At 41.8% G+C, this 24,448-nt stretch overlaps 1 protein-coding gene across 1 annotated transcript in view; it reads right to left on the bottom strand.

Annotated features, from left to right (window-relative positions):
- Window positions 1-386: 386 nt before the first annotated feature.
- Stox1 (storkhead box 1) overlaps window positions 387-24,448 on the bottom strand; it is a 35,879-nt gene continuing 11,817 nt past the window's right edge. Inside the window, exons 2-4 of the mRNA XM_020177610.2 lie at window positions 7,822-7,974; window positions 3,741-6,042; window positions 387-631 (exon numbers count right to left, since the gene is read on the bottom strand). Of these exons, the coding sequence (XP_020033199.1) occupies window positions 484-631; window positions 3,741-6,042; window positions 7,822-7,974 (2,603 nt within the window). The 3' untranslated portion in view covers window positions 387-483. The remainder of the gene's footprint in view (window positions 632-3,740; window positions 6,043-7,821; window positions 7,975-24,448) is intronic.

Here is a 24,448-nt window from a genome sequence, read left to right as displayed (position 1 = left end):
CAGCAATGATTGGGTGAAAGGAATTCCTGTCGTAAAGTAAGCAACACATATGAATTCTTTCTCATAATGGCAAAGACTTTAATTGCAAAGTACTAGGCAATCCTTAAAACACACTTTTCTGGATTTTATGTTGAAACTGCTGAGATATACTTATCCTAACAGCTCAGTTTTAGTGTAAGAAAGTCACTACTGGATATAAATTTGCATCCTACGTATTTGAGAAACTGATGAGTGAAAATCAAAGTTAATGACACTTAATTGGAAAAGGACAAACAATCTATATATTCCCAATAAATTCCTAGTAAAATATGCTAAAAACTGCTTTAAAATATCAAAGGAAAAAAGCCAATAATTAGAACAAAATATGTGATGAGGTTAATAGCATATTATGCTTGGCTGCAGAAGATTATTTATTCATGTGATTGAAGAGTTCTATAGTAATGCTATATACATTTTTAGACAAAAAAAGTTTCCAAAAGATAATTAAACATTTATGACTGGAGTAAGTTGTAGCAAAGAGTTGGATGTGAGTGTTTGATTATTCTTCGTGCCTTCGAAGTTCAGCAGAAAGTTCTGTCTTCTTTTAAGTCCATTCAAACCCACTGAATTATTAGATGCCAGGCTCTGTGTCCTATAGATATTAAAAATAAAAGAATTATTGCCTTCACAAGGGACCTGGAATGCTAAAATCAAGGCATTACAGTTTCCTTTGTTACTTTGGCAGTACTGCCAATTGAACTCAGGTACTAGGAATTGAACTCAAGAGCCTCACACTTGTTAGGCAAGCACTCTACCACTTCAGCCATGCCCCTGCCCTTAGCTAACGGTAAGGTACATTTATCAAATTAAGTTAACCTTTAAAGATCTAAAGTGCTCTTTACATTTTAAAGGCAACACAAGCAAGCGCTGGTGCCTCCCTCCTATCTACCCTGGAAGCAGACATAAGGAGGATCTCGGTTTAAAGAAAGTCTGAGCAAATAGTTCTTGAGACCCTGTCTTGAATATGCCCAACACAAAAAGGGCTGGTGGAGTGGCTCAAAGTGTAGGCCCTGAGTTTAAACCACAGTACCACAAAAAAAAAAAAAGCAACACAATAGCACCTCAATTACTTGACAGCTGCTTTCAAAGAAGTTCTTTCTCAGCTCCAATATCAAGTATATTCTAGCCAGAAACAATAAGTTCCTTGGAAAACTCTATATACATCCAAAGTGGCCAATATCTATATCATACTGTGTAATTTACTATTTTTGACAAGTCTCATGGCAGGGAAAAAACAACCATTACCTTTTTCACGTTGACAATGCTCTTCCCCCAAGGGTTGTAAGCTATGTTCCTTAACTAACCCCATTATGTCTTACTTGATTGGTTAGATATACCCTCTATCACTGAACTACAACCCCAGCCCCACTGTTTGTTTTATTTTGTGGTATTGGGGTTGGAACTCAAGGCCTTGGGCTTACTAGGCAGACGCTCTACCACTTAAGCCACTCCCCGGCTCTTTTTGCTTTAGTTATTTTTCAGATAGGGTCTTGCTAACTTTTTGCCCAGGCTGCCTCAAAGCTCCATCCCCCTGATCTCCACCTCCCAAGTAGCTGGGATTACAGATATGACTCGCTATGCCCCACTCTATCAATCACACTTTTTTTTTTTTGTAGTTCTGGGGTTTGAACTCAAGGCCTCATGCTTACTAAGCAGGCGCTTTACCAATGGAGCCACTCTGCCAGGCCAACAATCACTCTTAATTCACATATCTTTGACAGTTATGAAGAGTTTATGCTTTGTTCTGTGTGTGTGTGTGTATGTGTGTGTGTGTGTGATACTGGTGTTTGAACTCAGAGCATTGTGCTTGCAAACCAAGCACTCTACCTCTTGAATCACACCTCTAGTCCATTTTGCTCTAGTTAGTTTGGAGATGGGGTTGTTGGGGAGTCTCTCAAACTAATTTGCCCAGGCTGGCCTTGAATCTTGATCCTCCTGATCTCAGGTTCCCAAGTAGCTAGAATTACAGGTGTGAGCCACCAGCACCCGGCTTATGCTTTGTTCTTAAGTTCAACTTGTCTGTTGCTTATGAATCTCCTCAACTAGCCAGGCACCGCTGGCTCACGCCTGTAATCCTAGCTACTCAGGAGGCAAAGATCAGGAGGATTTTGGTTTGAAGCCAGCCCAGGAAAATAGTTCGAGACCCCAATCTCAAAAAAACCATCACAAAAAAGGGCTGGTAGAATGGCTCCACCGTGCAAAAAAAAAAAAAAAAATCAAGTTATTTTCCCTCTCCTTTCCTACAAATATCTTTAATAACTACAGTTACAAGCCTCTTAGGAAATCCATATTATAAACAATTTTTTTAATTCTCTGGCTTTTGCTAACTAAAATTCTCAATCACATATCAAGGAGTAATTTCTCTAAGCTGTTCTTTGGTTTAGTTTGGCCATACAGGAAAAAAGGGAACCTAAGGCATGTTGGTTTATACCACTACTGTGTCTTTTGGAGACAAGAAGTTTTGATTCTATTAAGCATTAATATGAAGAAGCCAATGAAGTGGCTCAAGTGGTAGAGCACCTGCCTAGCGTGTGTAAGGCCCTGAGTTTCCCCAGTTCCACCAAAAAAAAAAAAATTATATTTACAAGTGGATAGAAGAAAAAGTCTAAAAAAGTATGCAAAACTTTAACCATGGGGAATAGTGACGCCAGCCCTGCTTTTACTTCCTGTAATTTTGTATACAGTAATTTTATATAATAAAAAATTAGTAAAACATATACACCAATTTTTAGGATGACCTTTTAGAAAACCAACAACGTGAGAGAAATGTTCATGATGAACTCCTAACTGAAAAAAATGCAAGTTATTAACTCTGAGCCAGCAGACAAAATGTCTATATGTTCAGCCTGAAGTGCTATAAATATGTCAAATGGGAAAAGATTTTTAAAAAACAGATAGTAAATCATTATAAGTGTTTAAATTTTTTTTTTTTTTTTTTTTTTGGTGTTGGGAACTAAACCTTAGTAGGGCCTGGAGCATGCTCCACCACTAAGCCCCCCAGCCTTCAGTACTCTGAGCCCCCCAGCCTTCAGTACTCTGAGCTCCCCAGCCTTCAGTACTCTGAGCCCCCCAGCCTTCAGTACTCCTCACAAGTACTATCATGAACATATTAGTTCTGCAACATAAACAGTGGTATTTAAACAAACTGAATAGGAAAATATTGGTGGAAAGTTGTCACATCTCTTTTTTTAGCCTGCATACATAGATCCAAGAATACAAGGGAAACTTCCAACCCTTAGCTTATAGAGTGCTGTTATTAGCAGATCCTTTCTAATGTTAGAAATCAAGGTTTTAGACCAGTAAAATTTGGTTCACATTAAAAATGAACTTTAAGCCAGGTGCCAGAGATTCACGCCTTTAATCCTAGCTACTTGGGAGGCTGAGGCCAGCCTGGGCAAATAGTTCTGAGACCCCCATCTCCAAAATAACTAGAGCAAAATGGACTGGAGGTATGGCTCAAGCGGTAGAGTGCCTGTTTTGCAGGCGTGAAGCCCTGAGTTCAAACTCCAGTCACACCAAAAAAAAAAAAAAACTCTATCCTACTATATGAGATCTGATTGTAACTTTATACAATTTATTCACAAATTTTATCAGTATAAGAGTTTATTCAAGAGTCTCTCACTAGGCAATTCAATATGCCCTTTTTAAGTAACTCCTGTGGGATAGTGACTAATCAAACACTTTGATGCGCAATTACTCACCATGGAGAATCTATCCCACTGTCTCCTGCCATGCTGTGACTTTCTGTTCCTTCCAAATGATTGTGTTCGTTTTGGATATCCTGAGCCAATACTGGTAGACAGGGTGCACTGAAAAATTCTAACTTTTGGGTGAAATGTTTTCTCAGTTCCTGATTCTGACTCCAGCTAGCTGGTTTTTTCCCTGTGTCACCAATAGAGTGTTGTAGGATTTCAGCATCAGAACTGGTTTTCCTTGTACTATAGGAATGAAATGAACTTCCATCAGCAGATGCTGAGGCCTGTACACATTTAGCAACATCGGGTTCTTCTTCAGAGTGAAAAGGAAGCTGGGTCCCTGAATTTAGGCCACTGCTTTCAGCAGAGAGATCAGAGTTTTGTCTTTCCCTTGGTTTTGCAAGCAGACCAGTGGGTTTGTAGCGTGCATTTCTTTTCAGTACCTCAGACTCGAACCTGTCCAGTTTGCTGCTATACTCAGTCAGAGATCTCTCAGCCACTTTGGGTTTCCCTTCTTCTTGCTTCCACTTGCCTCCACCTTCAAAGGAATATTGAATGCATTCAGGCAACATTTGACATAAGTTGTCCTTCTCAGAAAAGTCATCATCATCTAGATACAAAGAACTGCAGTCCCCATCATCATCCTCCACTTCATCCTGATACAAGGCATGGTCTTCATCAAAAAGACTCATCTCTGCCTCTGGAACAAATGACTTTCTCATTAGTGCTTTGGAGTCTCTGTGTTGTCTCTTGTGTTGTCTCAAATGGTTCCCACCAACTGGGTAATCTAAGAGGCCAAGGTTTTGAAACTGGTATACTGTTTCATCAACTAATTGACACACAGAGGATGTTGGGTCTAAGGAGGAGGAACCTTGTGATGGAAGGATAGGCTGTGCTTCTTCAGTCTCTCCTAATTTGTCAAATTGAAATTGACTTTTCCTCAAAACCTCAGGGATTGCCTTGTTTTCTCCGCTATACACATCACTTCTCAACATGCTTTCTCTAAAGGAACAGCAATGAATATTATTTCGCACAACATTACATTGAGGGTAATTCATGAGGCCATCTCTGAAGTCATCAGGGGCAGGCTGGACATGAGAGCCAGTTATATAAATGGACTCTACTTTCTGTTTATCATGACATTGTTCAGCAGATGACTGTTGGGCTTCACCATCAAAGATTCCTGAGGGACCTGAAGACCTTGACCTTTCAAAAGTCTTTTCCTTTGGTCCAGTCTGAGTAGGCTTCAGATCACTGGTCTTCTGAATGTTGCACCCTTTGGTTCTTGGGTTCCTTCGGTGAGACAGGCCCTGGAAAGGATTACTAATCTGCTTTTTGTAAATCAAATGGGAACCTAGCACAGCTGTGTTGTCACCAAGCAGTTTCTGAACTTCTCCTTCATTGGGACTTTTAATTTGGAAGGCAGGCTGGGTAGCAGGAAGCTTGGGGTGCTTCTCCAGTCTAATGCTTCCTGGCTGGGGCTCACTCCCCTGATTTCCAGCTTTGTGTCTGTGCTGGTGAGAACGGCCCCGCCTGCAAGGCTGTCTTTTCTTAAGTCCCTCTTTCAAAGGATACTTATGCATGGCAGTCAGCATATTGGTGGAAGTGCCCTGGCTATTATATTTTTTCTGTTCTTCGTATTTTTGCATTAGGAGAGTATGTTTGGTTAAGTTGTCAACAGTCAGTACAGGGTTAATTCTTTTGATTATCTCATGTTCAACGTCTCGAGGAATATTGTCCAAGTTATCTTCATCTCGGACAGGCCACTCTTCAGGTGGGAACTGGGCAGAGAAACTGCTGTGCTGTGTTTTGGGCTTCTCCTTTCTGGATATGCTGCGCCATAAGAGACTAAAACCAAACCTTTTGCCTTTTTCTTTGTCTTTTGTGTATGGTAAAAGTTTAGGGCTCTCACAGATCCCAGTCTGTTCAAATGCTGAAACTGCCTGATTCTGAACCAAAGGCGTGGACTCCCCAAGACCTTTATGGCCTTTCCTAGTCACTTCTGCAGCAATATCCTGTGTGCACACATCAGGAAAACACTGGCAGGAGGGACAGTGGGAAAACGGGGCAGTGTCCTCCTCGACCAGCTCTGCACAGCTCTCCAAGCTCACCAGATAAGTCACAGAAGTAGGCACCAGGTGGCCTTTGGCTGACAGAACTTTTTTATTTTCCTGGGTGGTTGTGCTTGTGATGAAGTAAGTCTGAGGTGTAACTATAAAGTATCCTTCTCCAGTGTGATAAATCTTCCTTTCTTTAATCAAAGTTCCCAGCGTGGTGTAAAGAATATCTTGAGATGGAATTGCAATACCTAAAACAAACAAGCATTTTACATGGATAGATTTTGAATAAGAAACATCTTAAGGAGAGAAAGAAGTAATTCAGAAATGATCACACATTTGCTTGATGAACCGAGCCAGAGCTGACTGCAAAAACAATTAAGATATATAATTAAGGCCAAGTACAGATGGCTCACACCTGTAATCCTAGGCACTCAGGAGACAAAGACCAGGACGACTGCTACTCAAAGCCAGCTCAGGCAGACAGTTCAAGAGACCCTATCTTGAAAAAAACCATTACAGAAAAGGACTGGCAGAGTAGCTCAAATGGTAGAGCACCTGCCTCGCACACAAGCCCCTGAGTTCCAACTCCAGTACTGTAATAATAATAATAATAATAATGTCAAACATAGATAATATTTGGAAATTAACTACATAATAGTAATACAAGTTGGTCCCTATGAAGACATATGGCTAGGTTAGTGATAAATATGAGGCTCTGAGTTCAAGCCCCAGTACTTCCAAAAAGAAGAGAAAAAATCTGACTTTACTCAAACACAAATTTATTTTAATAAATTTTGAGGGGAGGGATGGAGATGTGACTTAATGAGAATGTTTGCTTTGCTTGCCTCATAGGCATGAAGTCCTGGATTCAACCCCCAGCACTAAAAAAAAAAACGACACTTTGAGGAAAGCATTCTTTTTTTTTTTGGTGTACTGGGGTTTGAACTCAGGGCTTCACACTTGCTAGGAAGGCGCTCTACCTCTTGAGCCACGCCTCCAGCCCCTTTATTTTTCAGGGAGGGTCAGCCTGGACCATGATCCTACTGATCTCTGCCTTCTAAATAGCTGGGATTACAGGCATCAACCACCATGCTCAGCTTAGGAAAGCATTTGCTCATCTTTAAAAACTAGTCTCATGACCTTGATTTTTCTAAGGAAATAAAAAAGAAAGGCACAGAATGTATAGAATGATCCTATTTATGTTATAAGAAGAGTTACATACATATATGTTCAAATACACCTTATGAAAACATGTATCAGGACTACAAAAAATAGCGGTTGTCACCTTTGGGAAGTGAGAATGGAAAAATGGGAGGTGGGGAGAGGTAAATTTTCCTTTTCACTCTTTTTACAAAATCTGGTTTATTTCTTGCCATAAGCAGTTACTTTTAAGTAAAGTTCACCAGGAGAATAAAAGAAATATGCTATCAAATCCATTGATGTAAGACTTTTTCTGGCAGTGTTCTGACACAAAATTCTGTAGAAGAAAAAAAGGATGTGACCCAGGATATCTATGTTTAAGATTATAATAGAAGCCAAGTGCCAGTGGCTCAGGCCTGCAACCCTAGCTACTCAAGAGGCAGCGGTCAGGAGGATGGAGGTTTGAAGCCAACTCAGGCAAACAGTTCAAGAGACCCTGTCTCAAAAATAACCAACACAAAAACAGAGCTGGTGGAGTAGTTCAAGTGGCAGAGTGCCTGCAAGCACGCATGAAACCCTGAGTTCAAACTGCAGTATCCCAAGAAGAAAAATAGAGCCAGGCGACAATGGCTCTTGCCTGTAATCCTAACTACTTGGGAGGTTAAGATCAGGAGGATTATGGTTCAAGGCCAGCCCAAGTAAATAGCTCACAATACCCCATCTCCAAAATAACTACAGCACAGTGGGACTATAGGTGTGGTGAAGTCATAGCATGCCTGCTTTGCAAGTGTGAAGCCCTGGATTCAAACCCCAGTCCCACCAAAAAAAAAATTATAAATAGAAACCAAACACATGCAATGAACTGCAAATGGGGGAAAACTGATTACCTGGGTAATGATTCTTCAGATGTCCCAAAAGTGATTCCTGTGTCACTATGATCTGAGCTATATTCATATCAGATATTGCACAGCAAAGAACTTCAGCCAAGGGCACAAACTGAGATTGAGCAATGGGATTCATTTTCACTGGAAAGACATCACCTAAATGGAGATCAAAAAAAAAAAAAAAAAAGTAGATGATAAATATGATACAGTGCAAAATGGTAGGAATCAGTGACCCAAGGATAGTTATGAAGACAGAATAAAAGGTGGATTTGAGCCAGGCATTGGTGGCTCATGCCTGTGAGATACTCGAAAGGCAGATCAGGAGGATCATGGTTTGAAGCCAGCCCGGGCAAACAGTTCAAGAGACCCTATCTCAAAAACACCCATTACAAACGAGGGCTGGTGGAATGGCTCAAGGTGTAGGCCCTGAGTTCAAACTCTAGTACCACAAAAAAAAAAAAGGTGGATTTGCTCTTTGTTCTTCTTTCATTAGTCTTTCCTCAGAGCCTATTAATGTGACATGTACAATAGTAAAAGTATGGAAGAAAAAGGTTTACATTAGGGTCTCAACTTTTATGAAGTTTGCAGTAGTCTGTCATGACTCTACAAGCAAGACAGTAAGTTTCCACAGCAAAGGCATGGAGTAAGAATTCACGATTTCCTGGTTATATAGCAGTTCACTTCTATCAAAGCATATTTTCACATTAGCTATCTGAGAAAGGCAGAAGTGGATTATTCCCTTACTTAAAATATAGAAAGTTATAGAAAGCTCAAGTAATTGTCCAAAGTTTCAAAGCAAGTAAAACATCAAAGATAGGTTTTCTGACTCCCAATCTGGTATTTTGACCATTCCATACCTTGCAGATTGGGATGATCTGGAAGATTTGAAGCAGGAAAGGGAAGATGTGCTTTCCAATTACCAAAGACCACAGAGGAAAGCACAGGACACCCAAGACTATGGCTATCCTAGTTGGATAGAGTTTAAGGATTACATAGGGATGAAGTGGCAAACAAGGCTGGAAATGTAAGTAAGTTAGGCCATACTGTCTTCTCTTAGCCAACATATTAGGTGTTCTTCTAACCTGCCATGACTCAGGTCACACTTTAGATTCTGCTGGACATCCATGGGAATCCTTTACTCAGAAAGAATGAGTTAGGACTTAGGAAAGATATTTAGAGAACTAGAGGTGTGGCTCAATCAGTAGAGTGCCTGCCTAATAAGAAAAGCCCTGAGTTCAAGCTCAGCCCCACCAAAAAAAATAAAATAAAAAATCAGAGACAGAGATATTTGGAAATCAACTAATAGAGATGTGATTTAAAGGTAAGGGGTGGAATTCTTTAAGAACAGAGTCAAGGAACACTTCAGTAAAAGAATATGTATACCTAAGAAATGGTAGAAATAGGAACCTTCAAGACAGGAGGTGGCACAGGGATGAGGGTGTAAGGGAGAACCAAAAGTGAGCAAAAAGGATTTCAAAATGAACAGTAAAGCTGAACACAGTAGCTCATGCCTACAGTCCCAGACGAGGATGGAGCTCTCAGGGTTCTTGCCAGGCTGTGCAACATAGGAGACTCCCATCTCAAAAAAAAAAAAAAAAAAAAAAAGCTGGCGGGAGTGTAGCTCAGTGGTAGAGCACCTGCCTACCATGCACAAGACACTGGGTTTGATCTCTAGCAAACACACACACAGACCCACACACACATACATACATACACACAAACACACACAAGCAACTTAATAGTGTCAAATGCTTAGAAGAATCAAAAAGATTGAAGAAAAGCCACTGGATTTCTTGATTGGAAGAAAATCACTGACTCAGCAGAAAAGAAGACAGAGACTAAATGTCACATTGAAGGGAAGGGAGTGGTGAGAAGACAAGCTAATGGGTCTTTCTTCTAGAGCAAGATTTCTCAACTTTGGCACTTTTGACATTTGGAACCAGACATTTGGCAACCAACGGTCCCAATATGCCCAATATGGGGAGTTTTTTGGGAAACAGGAATTTCAATGTTATAACTGGGAAAGTGTCAGGAAAACTGCGATGGTTGGTCACTCTGACCAGATAACTCTCTGTGTTGGACTGTCTTGTGCATGATAGGACATCAAACAGTATCCCTGGACTCTGCCCACCAAATGCCAGTAGCATTTCCTACAGTTGCAGCAACTGGTGGTGGAGGATGGGAGCAAAATCATCCTACTCAAAAAAATCAGTCTTCTAGCTGGGTGGCATAATACAAGTGGCAGAGTGCTTGCCTAGCAAGAACAAGGCCCTGGGTTCAACCCCCCCGGTAGATCACAAACCAGAAAGGAGCAGTAGTAAGTAAAATGAAAGCAATGGGAACTAGTAATATAACTGTGCATTTGTGTTGTGATTGTTTTAAAAAAAAGATCTCAGGCTGGGATGTACCTCAGTGGTAGAGCTCTTGCCCAGAATGTGTGAGGCCCTGGGATCAATCCCCAGCACAAAAAATGACCAAAAAACAAAACAAAAAAAGATCTCTGCACCTCTAGATACCAAAAAAGGAAGGCTAGAAATGATTCTGGGAGAAAGAAGTCCAGGTAAGACAGCAAGACCCCAATGAGGAAGGGAAAGAGTGTCAAAGGCTCACGTAGAGGAGCAACTTACAAATGAGAAAGTACTTTATCTGAGACTTGAGAACAGTAGGTGGCAGAAGACCAGGAATATATTGAGGCAGAGAAGGGGGCGGGGAGTTTTGCACAGCAAGGTTATCTCTGTAAAGTTAGAGGAAACACAAGCAGGGGAGGAGAAAATGGTGGGAATGAGGGGTGGAGAGGTTGGGAAGCAGCTATGGGGAGCTATTCTAGAAAATACAACAGGAATAAGAAGGCAGAGCCACTACTTCTAGCTGGCTCGGTAAGCTTTTTCTCAGCCCTTCAGGATCTGCAGCACCCAAGTACCAAGACCCTAGGAAGTGTACCAGCCTGGTGCCTAAGACCAACTCCTTACTGAGCTGAGCCGGAAGCTAGGCCTCCTCTCTTAAGGACTTCAACCGTGAAGTTCAAGTATAAATCAAGCAGCTAATTGAGTCAGACAGGCAGAATCTCCTCAAGGAGGTGGAAAACTTTTGCAACACCAGATCCTACAGCTCCCCAAGGCGGTGGGTGAGCTGACCTGGCTCAAGTCTTCACCTGTGGAGGAAACAAATAGGCCCTGGAAGAGGCAGCAATAGCTGACAGGGATGTTACAAAAATAAGTTAGCAGCCTGTGAAACCTCCCAAAAAAACAAAAGATAATACAAGTGGGTGAAATGATAGAGGAGATAAAAAGAAACACAGTCTTGAACAGATTCTGCTTTTTTTGGGGGGGAGTGGGGGGATGGTGGAGGGTGCACTGGGATTTGAACTCAGGGCTTTACACTTGTTTAGGCAGACACTCTACCACTTCAGCCACTCCTCCAGCCTAAACATAAAGTCTTTAAATAAACTACAAGAGTTAAAAGATGACCTTCATCTAAGAAGAGAACCCAGTCCATACAAGCAAAAGGCAAAAGCAAAAGATCAAGGAGGGCAACACTGTGATCCCAGCTGTGAGCAGATTAGTGTTGTCTCTGGTGAAACCAACCCCAAGTCTGATCCTCGGGTATGACTCCAGGGTCTTCAAGACCCTGGGCCTGCGCCCTCCAGCAGGTTTACATGTTAGCCAATGGCGACCCTCCTGTGCTGCAGCAAAGAGGTCTCCCTTGCCGTGCCAGTGAGTGGAGGCGAAGCATGTAGTGCTTGGCCAGTAACTTAGAGGATGGACATCACACAGATGGATCCAGAGGCTTCAGGAAACATGAAGAAGCTCTTGAGCCATCTCGCTCAAATCCACAGCAGCATACAGAAAGACCCACAAATGAGAAGACAGTTAAGCAGGACGAGTAGCAGCAGTGACCATAGCAGCAGAACATGCACATCTCCCCTCTTCCTCCTCCTCCTGTGGGGGACACTAAATGGGGCCTTGGAATCTTGCCCCTGCTGTGCTAATAGTTCTTGTCAAGCTGACGTGGAGCAGTATTTTGTGCTTATCCCTGTTGAAATGACCAAACATTACTTTGGAGGAAACTTCCAAGTCTTGTACCTCTACTCCTGTAATTAGTGGGAATTTGGATGAAGGGCTCATAGTAGTCTAAGGTTTTAAGTGACTGGCTGCAAGATAACTGTCTCTAAGCTCTGTGTCTAGTGGTCTCTGCCAGGTCTGTAGACTGCAGAGAGCATTCTCTCCTATGGGGATAATTGGGAGGGCAAGGATGACTTGTCACCTCACTCCACATATCTAGCCTTTGCCAGGGCACAAGACTAGTTTTACAGAGTCAGCAGTGAGATCCTTGTGCTCTGGCTCAAAGACTCCTGTTCCAGGAATTTGGGGCTAGAATTAGAAAAGTGTGCCACCCTGGGCTTGCGGGCACACAGCTTTCTCATGCTATTAATTTAACCCTATCTGGGTTGAGCTGTTTTCAACTTGTTTTATTCTTTTCCTGAAACTTTTACACACATTGCTTTCCTGAGTAATGGTGATTTGTTCTACTCAGAGATACTAAAAGATACCTGTTTTCAATAAATTCTGGTTTTGTTTTTTAATAATAATAATTTTTTAAATGGGGAATGAGAAGTCTGTGAAGGAACTCCGAGTCCTAAGGTTTGATTTAAGCCTTGTTTCTGGAAGACAGGTGACAATTTGTAACTTTGTAAAAGAAAAGGATGACAGCTATAGAGGCAAGCAGGTGCTTCTAAAACTTTAATGTGCATATGAGAATCACCAGGGGATCTTGCTAATGAATAGATTCTGATTCAGAAGTTATGGGGAAGAGCCTGTAATTCTGCATTTCTAACAACTTCCCAGGAGATGGCCTGTCTGAAGGCATGCATCATTCTTTGGCGTGGTAGAGGGTTAGGGTGCTAATGAAAGCAACGTTAAAATAGCTAACCAACAAATAAACTTGGGTCCTGGGAGCTGCATAGGAGTCAAGTGTAGCCAGAAGAAAAATAAAGGATTGAGAAAATGTGGTTCTGACCTGAAGTTAGCTTTCCTTGTCCATGCAGAAACATGGTTGTAGAGGGGAAGGAGTGGCGGATTGGTAAGGTGTGAAGGGTGGTAGCCAATGGTACTTGTTTTTATTATTTTTCTTTATTATTATTTTTTGTACTGGGGTTTGAACTCAGGCACTTTACCACTTGAGCCACACCCTCAGACTCCCAGCAGTACTTCTTGTATCTGTGTGAAGATAGAGGACTTCCACAAGAAATTGTTCTGTTCCCTTAAGCTTCTCTAAATAGCAGGCTGGGGCATCTGTGGCCTGGGCAGGTCACACCACAGAGTGTAGGATGTCTCCTGCTGCAGTTCTGACTATCTCACTGGGTGAAACTCTTGATGTTTACAGCATCGCTGGACAAGTTAGGGAGAAAGTAGTCAGTCACTAGCACTTCAATAGGTGATAGCTGATGAGTAGGCCATCCTTTACCTAAAATTCAGGCTCCACTTTGAAACCCTTCCCTGGAGCTAAGAGTAATTAATAAGCCTCTCTCCCCACCTTTTTGTCTTTCTTTTTTACCTCTGCAACTGACTGACTGACTTCTCTTCCATCTCCCTCCTCAAGCAGACAAAATATGAAACTAAAGTACAATTTCAAATATCCTTAGGCTTCTTCAATAGAATTTTATGTGTTTAGTTTAAGATAACTTTTAACTTTTGTAACACTGTCCCAAGAAACTAACATGTAATTTTGAACTGATTATCCATCTCACTGCGGGGGGACTTAGGGACCCTTAAAAGAAGGAGGGAAAGGGAAAGGTCTCCATGCCTTGAAAGACAAGGCCTAGAGTACTGGGGAAGCTATGAGGACTAGAGGGGCAGTGTGCTATGGGCACTCCTGCAGTGCCCACCTTCCAGGCTCCCTGCTTTCCATGTACTCCTCAGCTAGAACTGAAGTGATGACCCACTCTTTCCTTGTTTCAGGAAAAACCAATAGTCAAAATAGACTTTTCATGCGGCTGGGGGAGGGGCCTATGGGACATTCCTGTACGTTTCTTTGCCACCTCCTATGAATCTCTAGTCATCTCAAGATAGTAGTTTTTTTCAAAAAGCACAACTTTGTTAAGAAGCAGAAATATATGAAAAACAGAACTTTTTAAAAAAGAATCCTAACACTACCAAGTCCAAAGATACTGTTAGAAAAATGTATTTATAATTTTAAAAATGTATTTTAAATTTCTATATTTAAGAGTAAATAAACCTACTACCAGATAGGAAGATTAAAATTGCCCTTTTTTCCTCCTTAAATTAAACAACTGTATGTAAATTGCACTGTAGAGAAAGTGTTAAATTGCTTTCTATCCTAGCTGTTGCTAAGATACATCCTTCAGGTGCATAAATCATCAAGTTTTCCATGTGCAGCAAAGCAAAGTAAACCCTAACACGGGAACTTTTGTGACAGATATGGGGATCACTTCCAAGCTACAGCCATAGTCCATTTTAGTTACTGCTGCACTCCTTCAGTTTTTGGAATGCAAAATCAACTTTCTGTGCAGAAGGTCCCACTTAGAGATGTAACCAGATTTCACAAGAGAAGCCAACCCCCTTGGTTTTATCCTCAACTACTAAGGAGGAATATTTAAAGAGCACTCCTAAGTCCAGGCCTGCTCTTGGACCTTTGACCCTAGAGCTGGAGCAGGGACCAGAAGGCAAGAAAGACTGTGAGCCAGAGTAAAGAATGAACAATGCTCCTTCTGTTTACACAATTTTGGATTCATGGGTGCTTCAGAAATGGGAAAAGCAGTTAGTCTGAAAGATAAACAAATACCAACAAAGTAAAACAATATAGATGAAGCAACTGGTGTCTGATATATTTTCTGCAAAATATATATTTTTTTGCAAAGGATCTTTGTTAGTTTTTTGATTCCTGCTGTACTCCAAAAGGATTTGATTGGGTATTTTTGTTTTTTAATTTCCAAGTTATAATGAAAGCAAGGAATGATGAGGTTAAAAATATGCTTCAAAAGTATGTTGTTGTGGGGGGTGTAACAAAAAAGAAACACTGTCAGTGAGAACAGTGAGCTGTAGGTCCAGGGCAAGCCCTTGTAGCTGGGAATTTTAAAATGGTGACGAGAGTCACTGTGGGATGACCTGAGACTCATGTAATCCTAGGCAATCAGTCCCTGCCCATTGGTGTCTAGTGACAGTGGCCCAGAAATCCCCTGGGTCTACTGGAACAGACCCCTGGGAAGTGGGACTTGCCCCTGGAGTTGGTGACAACAGCTCAACAATAATTCTCTGAGGTACAAGACCTCATCAGTTTTAGAAAAAAAAGTCATTTCTTTATACAGCTACCCTTCTATAAGCCTCAAGTGGAAGGCTTCTAGAAAAATGCTTCATGCTGCCTGGTGGTTTGGTTTTGTTTTGTTTTTGGCAGTACTGGGGGTTGAACTCAGGGCCTCATGCTTGCTCCTCAGCAAGTGCTCTACCACTTAAGCCACATCCCAGTCCCCCCACCAACACACACACACCTTATTTTTGCTTCAGTTATTTTTCGAATAGGAGCTCACATTTTTGCCTGGGATTGATTCAAACTGTGATCATCCTACATACTCCTCCCAGGTATTATTGGGCTCAGCTTGTTGATTGAGAATGGAGTCTTCACTAAGTTTTTATCCAGGCTGGCCTTGAACTGTGATCTTCCCCATCTCCTCCTACTCTGGAGTAGCTGGGATTACAGATGTGTGACACCATGCCTGGCCCATATGTTGGTTGTTTTCTATCAACAAAATAAATGGCTTAAAAAGCCATTTCTTGGCCAATTTACATACCAATATAAAATATGAAGAGGGTTACCCATGACAAATACAGACACAGCAAGCTTGCCTTTCACTAGCAGGAGCAAGCAAACCCTCCTCAAGGGCTTTGTGTTGGAAAAAAAAATCTTCAACTAGGGACAGTGAACTACTAAAATCTACCAGTTACAGATTATTAGTGGGAAGCTTTAGTAAATTAAAACACTTTGTAAGTGGTAGAATTGGTGTAATGTCCAGTGGGGTCATGACTGGTAGATTGGTGGGTGTGGGGAACACAAGCCAAGTAAGAATGTGCTGAGGCCCAGCACTCTGATAGATACTCTGACAGAGGGCAGCAGTACTTGGTTCAAATAGCATATTCATGTCTAGAAGGTGATTATCTTAGTTTAAGGTGAGGTTTGGTATCATGACCATTTTAGAGGAAATACAGCCAGGCACAAAGAAAGTTTACAACCTAGGGGTCATCAAGTAGGAGAAGACAGATCCCAAATCTGCCTAGTCCAATCCTTTGCTGGTTTTGTCCATGGAGAAAACTCTTGAAATAAATGCATCTTTATCACAATTGGCTATTTTGGCTTTTTTTTTTTGTAGGGGGGAGGAGGTGGGACTAGGTTTGAACTCAGGGCTTCATGCTTGCAAGGCAAGCATTCTACCATTTTATTTTGATAATGCTGTAGTAAAATTTCAGGGACAAAATTAAAAATTTACATAAAAATCTATCTTTAAAGGAAGAAAAAATAACTACCATACTTACACATATATTTATCTTGTTTTTAAGGCACCTGAACAAATTCTAAGGTAGTGTATACTCTTGGAACTTAAATTCTGACATTTTAATTTGGGGCATTTAAACTTGACTTTAAGGTTCACAAAGACTGAAAATATGCAAAATGAAGACAGATTTCTTTGGAAATTTGGAAAGCATTCACATCCAAACTTTTTGGTGTCATAAGAAACAAGAATGAAGCAGAGTGTGGTAGTGCTCCTGTCATCACAGCACTGGGGAGGTTGAGGCAAGATAGAGCTTGAGGCCATGCTGGGCTACATAGGGAGACCCTGCCTCAACACGCACACACATCTGCTGTGGCATTAACTTATAGGTAAAACTAATCCTAATATTTCATATTTAATACACAAACTTTTCTCTACCACAAAAATATTCAGTGCCTACACAACTGTATTTATGGACTAGGCGCTAGGCAACCTGCCAGAAATTCATGCATTATTGACCTTCAAATGGTTTAACTGAGCTGCTGGAAGGGGCTAATTAACCGGCGTGTGAAATCTGAGACCATCTTCTTGGGTGCTGCTATTGAATCCCACGGTGGGAAAATTATCTTCTACCACAGTAGAGATGACAAAAGAGCACAAATAAAACAACCCACAGGCACAATCAAGTTTAATAAAAAAGGATGTTTTGTTCAAAGTAACCCAAGAAGCTTTCCTGGTTTTAAATTGCTCTTTTATCCAGGACAGAATTTCTACCAAATTTTTTAATCTTAAAATTAATCCTGAACTTGGAAAGCATTTTGTAACAACATGCTCCTCATCAGAGATAAAAGACTGTGGGAAAACTTCAGTGGCTTTAAATAATTAGGTCTATTGTGTTATAACTTCAAATAAGTTTAGAAAATCACTCAAAATGGATATAAAAAGGGTTGCAGGCCAGCAAAGCCAAGCCACCCCCTTCCATGTTTCCCTTTCAATTTAGTAAAGTGAAAGAATGCAAATACTTTCCTCCACATGGAGAAACAAAATAGTGCCAAGACTCAGGAGCTGACTGTGGATATAAGGGCAGCTGGGTTATCTGCCATGGAAGATGAAATTCTCTTACACACAGTGATGTTTATTTTGGACTCCCAAATGGTTCCCTTCTGGGAAATGCCCACCACTGAAACCTAATTGTCTCTCTTAGAAGGCTGGGCCATTCTACTTTAGGAATACTTAGTGATATCTTTTTTTTATAATCACACTTCAACCTGTTTGGATTAGTAAAGTAGCCACTTTCTTCTTTTCAAGGGATACTTGATCCACAAATATCAAACAGTTGAGTCACAGAGACCCTGGACCAATCATGACAGAGGCACTAAGATTTAGTTATCAGACAGCACATGGATACATGAGGAAGACAGGTGGCCCTACTTGGGGTGCTCTTTGAGCCTCTAGCACGGTTTCCCCATGGCCACCGCGCTCATGTTTATTGTGGATAGAGATACGAATTGATCCCTGCTGGGAGAGGAGGTGAATGACTCAAACCAGCTGGCTCTTAAAAACATTCCAACAGATTCAGGTCCACAGGTGTCCTTTCCTAACCTCTTTGTCCTTCACCTTCTACTTTGGATATTGTTAATGATGTCACCTAGATGGCTATCAAAATCAGTCATCACAAGCTTAGTGGTTTAAAACACTACAAATGATCCAATAGTCTAAGAAGTCCGGGCAGCTAGACTGGCTCCTCTTCCCTGGGCCACAAAGTGTTGGCCAGCCAGGGCTCTTATCTAAAGATTCTGGGGGGATGGTCTGCTCTCAGGTTTTTGGCAGAATTCAGTTCCTTATGGTCATAGGACTGAGGACTAAGGTCCCTATTTCCTTGATGGCTGCCAGATTCCTTGTCATGTTGCTCCCTTCATTTTCAAAGATTGCAGTGAATCTTTCTTACATCTCACTTCTCTCTGATTTGCTCCGTTGAATCACTTCTGCTTCTAACCAGAGAAATTCCTGTTTTTAAGGACTCATGTAATTAGATTGGGTCCATGCCAATAATCCAGAATAATCTCTCTAATTTAACAAATGCATTCCATCTTTAAAGTTCCTTTTGCCATGTAAGGTAACATATTCACAGTTCCAGGGATTAGGACGTGAGCATCTTTGGGGGACCATTCTACTCCGCACACTGGGAAAGCTGGTCAAGAAATAGCCAAGGAGAGAGACAGATGCTGTAAACTGCCCTAATCCCTACAATGGCTGTGCAGAGCCATCTTTTCTTCTTCAGGCAAACCTAGGACAGATTTGAGGTGAATCTTCTTCTTAGGATTATGGAGAAGAAAAAAAAAGATTATGGAGGCCAAATAGACAATGACATGACTGGCAACTTGCATTTCTGTCAGTCATGAAGAATATAAAATACCACTGTACAGAACCAGGGAAGAAAGCCCAACACCAAGGTTATTGTTCTAATAATAGATCAAGGGTTCTATAAGTTAAAAAAAAAAATGTCTTTTTCTAGTCAACTAGTCCTCATACTGGGGACCAAGAGATCTGATTGGGATGTCAGGGCTCTAACCTAGATTTTGTTATGTGGCCCCAAGTAAACTACCTCTCTTCTCTGGTCTCAGTTCCTTTGTGTGTGTGAAGCTAAGCTAGATAGAATAGAATTTCCCAAAATGTATTCTGTGGAACATTCACTGCATGAAACACTCAGCAAGAAAAAGGATCTCAAGTCCCAGTGTTTGAGAAATGCTGCTTGGAGTCACATGAAGGCTCTATAATGAACAATGATTCCAGATCATATTTGATAGCAAACCCCTTTGTTCTAAGTCATGCCTGTTACTGCCCTTCAGCTGTAACTTCCCTCCAATTCACACTGTCCTCTACTTGAACATTGTACTGTCCTTCCTCTATGTCCTTGTCCTTGTTCCCTCCACCTCTACCACTCTTCTTCATACACCAGCCTTTCAAAATTCTCCCTTTTTTAAGACTGGCTCAAAAGCTAAATGACTATCATAGAACGTTCTCTGATCCCAGCAACTGGGAATATATCCTTCTCATGTGCACCTTTGAGAAACATTTAATGAGTGACTACTGTGCTGTACCATTAGGTGCTCATAGTTGACTGGTGCCGTATCAGCAGATCACTCTTCATCCAGCAAGTATTTATTGAGTACCTACTATATGCCAGTTATCAGGAAAACAGTAGCGAACAGGAAACTATCTTTGCCCTCAAGGGAAAACTGATTTTTTTTCTAGCTAATAGCAGTGGTTGGAGGCAATCGCATTCCAATCAGAATGCTCTTCTCAGACATTTGTGGATACCTGGTCAGGCCCATCATGAGGACGAAGAGCCAAACTTGTTCCCTGTGTGGTCTTTGGTACCTAAAGCAACCTGGATAACAAGGGGAGCCCCAGAATTGTTCAGGCAGACCTGGCCTCAAATCCTCCACTTGCACTTACTGTGGGCCCTCTTTGAGTATTAATTAGTGACCTCAACTGTTCAATGTCAACAGTATCTGCTCAAAGGCTCTGTGGGAAAGCATCTGAGAGAACCTAGAATATAATTTGACATTTTAGCTCCTCCACTGATATCAACACTCTTTAACTTTAGGGACAGTACACTTGATTATCCCAGGTTCCATATTATTACTAGTACTGCAAATTTTTCTTGTAGGATACTGGTTAGTCACATGGATGGATTTCTTGGCCAATTCTAACTTTACTTTTTCCAACTTGCACAGCCTATTTGACCAGATACCAATTCTGACCATGGACCTTCTTACATGGAAGGAAACAATTTATGCTGGTAAAGCTGTGCTTTGGTTTTGAGAGGTATACTTTCCCAGTCTGGCCTATTTAGGAATATTTTATTGTGATCCCTTGTAGTAGTTAATATAGGGTGGCCATTCAACACATTCCCAGACATCTTTTCCCTTTTTATTCTTCTAGTGTGAAAGCAGGAAAGCTCAATACTCAATTTCTAGCCTTGCTTAAAACTAGCAGTATAAAAAAAACCAAAAAAACTAGCAGACATGTGACACTATGGCACAATAATGGCCAATAAGATTGAAAAATGCTCTTCCTTCATCTTTTACCCTTTCATCCTTGATTCTTTCTTCCTGCTTGGATAATGGGAAGGCAGCCATTTTGTGACCAGGAAAGAAGAATGAGGTCAAAAGGTCACTCACTAAGGAAGACAAAGCAGAGAGCAAGACAATGAGAGTGAGCCAGGGTCTCTGACAGCCTTACTTAGCTGTATTCACACCAGGCTGCCTACCTCCAAACCTCTTGCTGTGTGAGGCAAATCTACATTTATTCATCATTTTTAGAAGGCAAAACATATCTAACTAAAATCCCTGTACTGAAGGACATTTCACATTTATTGTCTCTTCATGTTTTCTACTGTCAGCAACATTTGCCATGGGCTTGACTAAAGCTTCTGAGTTTGATGACCATGAGATGCTTTTTAGTACCTTCACTGCCACAAAGAAAGAATGCTACGCAAATGGCTAATTACAGAAAAGATGCCAGGCTCCTGATGCTTTATATGTGTCACAGTAAGGTTGGGCTACAGAACCTTCCAGCGGTAGAAGCTTTAACTTCTACTAGCATTACTAGTTTCTAACTGCTTGAGGAAATTTGAATTAAAAAGCTTACAATCAGCACTCTCCTCTTAAAAGAAGGATTTCCTTTACAGCATGTGGAAATCACAGAACAACGGGCTCTTGAAATGGGTATCTAGAATTACAGCTGAGAGAATCAGATGCCTTTCAATCTCTCATGAAAGGAACTCTTTTGCCATGGAGACTAGGAGCCAATATCACCATTAACAGCGATGTACTAACCCTTTTACAAGGCAAATATGGATACCTCACTGGTATTTCAGGATGGGTTATCCCTGCCATTTATTGACAGAAGTTGCCTTGGTCCTGGAAGAGCCTGGAGAGGGGTTACGCCCAGCGAGGCATGTGCTCTGTGATGACAGGAGGGCTCCACTTTGCATCATGAGAAACACACAAATGAACATCCACATATGTGCTAACAAAAGCATCACAGAAATCACCACCTTCCCTGCTGCTTTCCTACTTATGGGGCAAGGAAGCCCAGGTGACCTAGAACAATGCAGGATCTGTCCCAGAATCTAGGGAGGCCTGTTCTTGCCCACAAGGGCTTCCCTGTGCCCCCTCCACCAGTTTACTCTGCCCACCGGCCACCTTCTCTCCCAGCCTCTGCACTACGGTGGCCCAATCTGGAAAGCATCACTGACTTTATGGGACCATGGAAAGCATCACTGACTTTACACATCAAAGGTCCCTTTCTCATCCCCCCCCCCAGATTCTCTGCACAGTTCCAGTTGCTTTTAAGTTGATTACACACTCTTCTGGTCTCGGAGATATAACCTTTAAAAGATAAAAGCCACTCTGAAAAATGACTCACAGGTCATTAGAAACTTAAAGACATAAAAGTATTCAGTTTTGAAGACTACAGATTCACTTTTCCCCAGCACAGAATAAGCCTTCATCCTTCATTTGGGCAGATGTCACTATACCTCAGAAGACTTCAGTCTACTTCCTCATGGTCATTGCCTTAAAAATCAAACATAAAGTTCGTGACCCCTATTGGACTTTGATCACGAGATAAAGCGAAAGCACACAAGGAAGGTATGAGACACCCAAAAAACTAGATAGCATTTGTTGCCCTCAATGCAGAGAAACTAATGCAGATACTTTAAAGCAACTGAGGCCAATAGGAGAAGGGGACCAGGAACTAGAGTAAAGGTTAGTTCGAGAAGAATAAACTTAGAAGGTAACACACATGCACAGGAAATCAATCCAAGTCAACTCCCTGTATAGCTATCTTTATCTCAACTAGCAAAAACCCTTGGTCCTTCCTATTATTGCTTATACTCTCTCTTCAACAAAAATTAGAGATAAGGGCAGAATAGTTTCTGCCGGGTAGCAAGGGGTAAGGGGAGGTAAGGGAGGAAGGGGGGATAAGGGAGGAAGGGGGGGTAAGGGAGGAAGGGGGGGTAAGGGAGCGGGCAGGGGGAAGGGGGGAGAAATGACCCAAACATTGTATGCACATATGAATAAAATAAAAATTAAAAAAAGTTTGTGACCCCTGAGAAATCTTAAAAGGGGCTGAAGGCCACAGGCTCTCATCTCTACATAAGAGGGTCACTTGATCACTACTTTCAGGAGCTGACCACCAACTTCCCACAAAGCATGACTGCACCTTCGCTTTGTCCCATGGCATCCAGAAGCAGTGTGTCCAGGCAGAATTCGCTAGATCCATCTACAAAGTATGTCTGGCCTCTTCCTTGGCCTTGCTAAGACCTCTCTCCAACTCTGCCTTCCCTAACAATCTCTCTCTCTCTCTCTCTCTCTCTCTCTCTCTCTGTGTGTGTGTGGGGGGGGGGTGTTTGGGGTTTCAGCCCAGGGAAGGAGCTCCAACATTTTTTTATTTTTTCCAACATCTTTTTTAAATACCTTATTGCTTCTCTACTTCCCTCTTATTTTTTTTAGGCACTCAAGGCTGATATTTTCCCTTTACTCATAAACTAGCCTCTCTCCCAAAGGTCGCACAGATAAATACTCCCACTCCCCAGACTCTGAAGCTTTTCTCAACTCCAGCTCACATCACCAACCCTGTACCTGGCCACGTTTTTTTCCATGAAGAGGAAAAAAACAGTGTTCCAGAGCATGGACTGCTGGGTCACAACTCTTGGTCCCATCTTGCTGCCAACCATTGGCAGCAAGAGCCTCAGAATCCTTGTCTTTGAAGAGTTGGGGCTTTCTGGAAAAATGCTGATGAAAACATGGGATCTCAGCTCAGTTATTTTACAATTATCTAGTGAGAGAGTGTGGAGAGATTTTTCTTAACTCAGAAGGTATGTCTACATTTCAAAGAAAAATGAGGCCCAAGATCTTAGAGCCACATGGATCTGGCTCCTGGAGAGATGTACTTATATTCCAAAAGGTTAGAGGGAGAAGCCAAGACCCTCTCCATTCTGTCTCACAGTAGCAAAGGGTTTTCCTCCCTCCTTTTAGGAGAGGAAGCAGTTGCCTCTTTCTACTGTAGGTAGTCATAAAGAAAATCCATTTTCCTCTGTCCCTCACCTTAGGTCTAACTACCCAAACTGAAGGCTTTTCTATCTGGATTTCATCCTGTCACCCTGGGGAAAGCACTGGGGTAAGGGGTGACTATGAAGTTATGAGTATTTACATAAGATTATTTTAACTTATTATATAACCAATCTGTGTCTGATCTAGAATACTTCAAGTGTGCATTCAGAACAAAATTAATAAAGGTGAATATTAAAAGCCCAACACTTATAGAGGTGAGGAGGATGGGATCCTGTCACATGATTTATGAGAAGAGTCATGAGAGCCCTGTGGCTGGTTAGCAAGACTTGAGCAATGGCACAGACTTGTTGAAGGACTGGGAAGTCTGTCAGCCAGGTTTTAGGAGACAGGGTTGGAAAATGCAGCCCGAATCACATCTCTGGATCTTACTCTCATCTCCAGGTGGGAGGAAGCCAAGGGGCTGAAAAATTCTGAGCTTTAAGTAGGACGAGAGAAATTTATGTTGCCCTGTTCTACAGGTGAGAAGAGAGAGGGTTAATTAGCAGCCACAGAAAGAGCACGTCCAAGATTGCAGTCAAGCCACCCAGTACTGCATGGAAGGTATCTGGCTTGCCACCTTGGAGAAGCATCTTTGCTCCCCTCTGTTCCTGAGTTCTCTTTCTACCCTGGTTGATTTCCCTGTGTCAGGAGACACTCACAAGTCCCCTAACACAGGGGAAACAGGATGGTGGAGAGGAGCGTGCAATGGTGACAGCTCTGTTGGACACTAGCACCCACATGCCTGCGTGGTGAGGGCATGCAGAACCCAGGGCAGATGGAAAAGCTGAGGGATGTCCCTCTGAGCCCCAGCATAGCAATGGGGGTGAGTGCTAAATGCCCCCTTTGTAGCCTGTACTGTGCCTCACTTCTGAACTCCCTAGCAAAGAAGAAACAGCTTCTCTCCAGGGCTGTAATTGTTATCCCTCTAAATACTGAATTTAACTGTTAGGAGTTTGTGTAAACCTTTGCAGTGGGAAAAGAGTTTTAAAAACTGCTTTATATTATT

This window comes from Castor canadensis, chromosome 7 (genome assembly GCF_047511655.1).
Source record: "Castor canadensis chromosome 7, mCasCan1.hap1v2, whole genome shotgun sequence".
NCBI classification, from domain to species: domain Eukaryota; kingdom Metazoa; phylum Chordata; class Mammalia; order Rodentia; family Castoridae; genus Castor; species Castor canadensis.
This window is presented reverse-complemented; position numbering and strand designations above follow the sequence as displayed.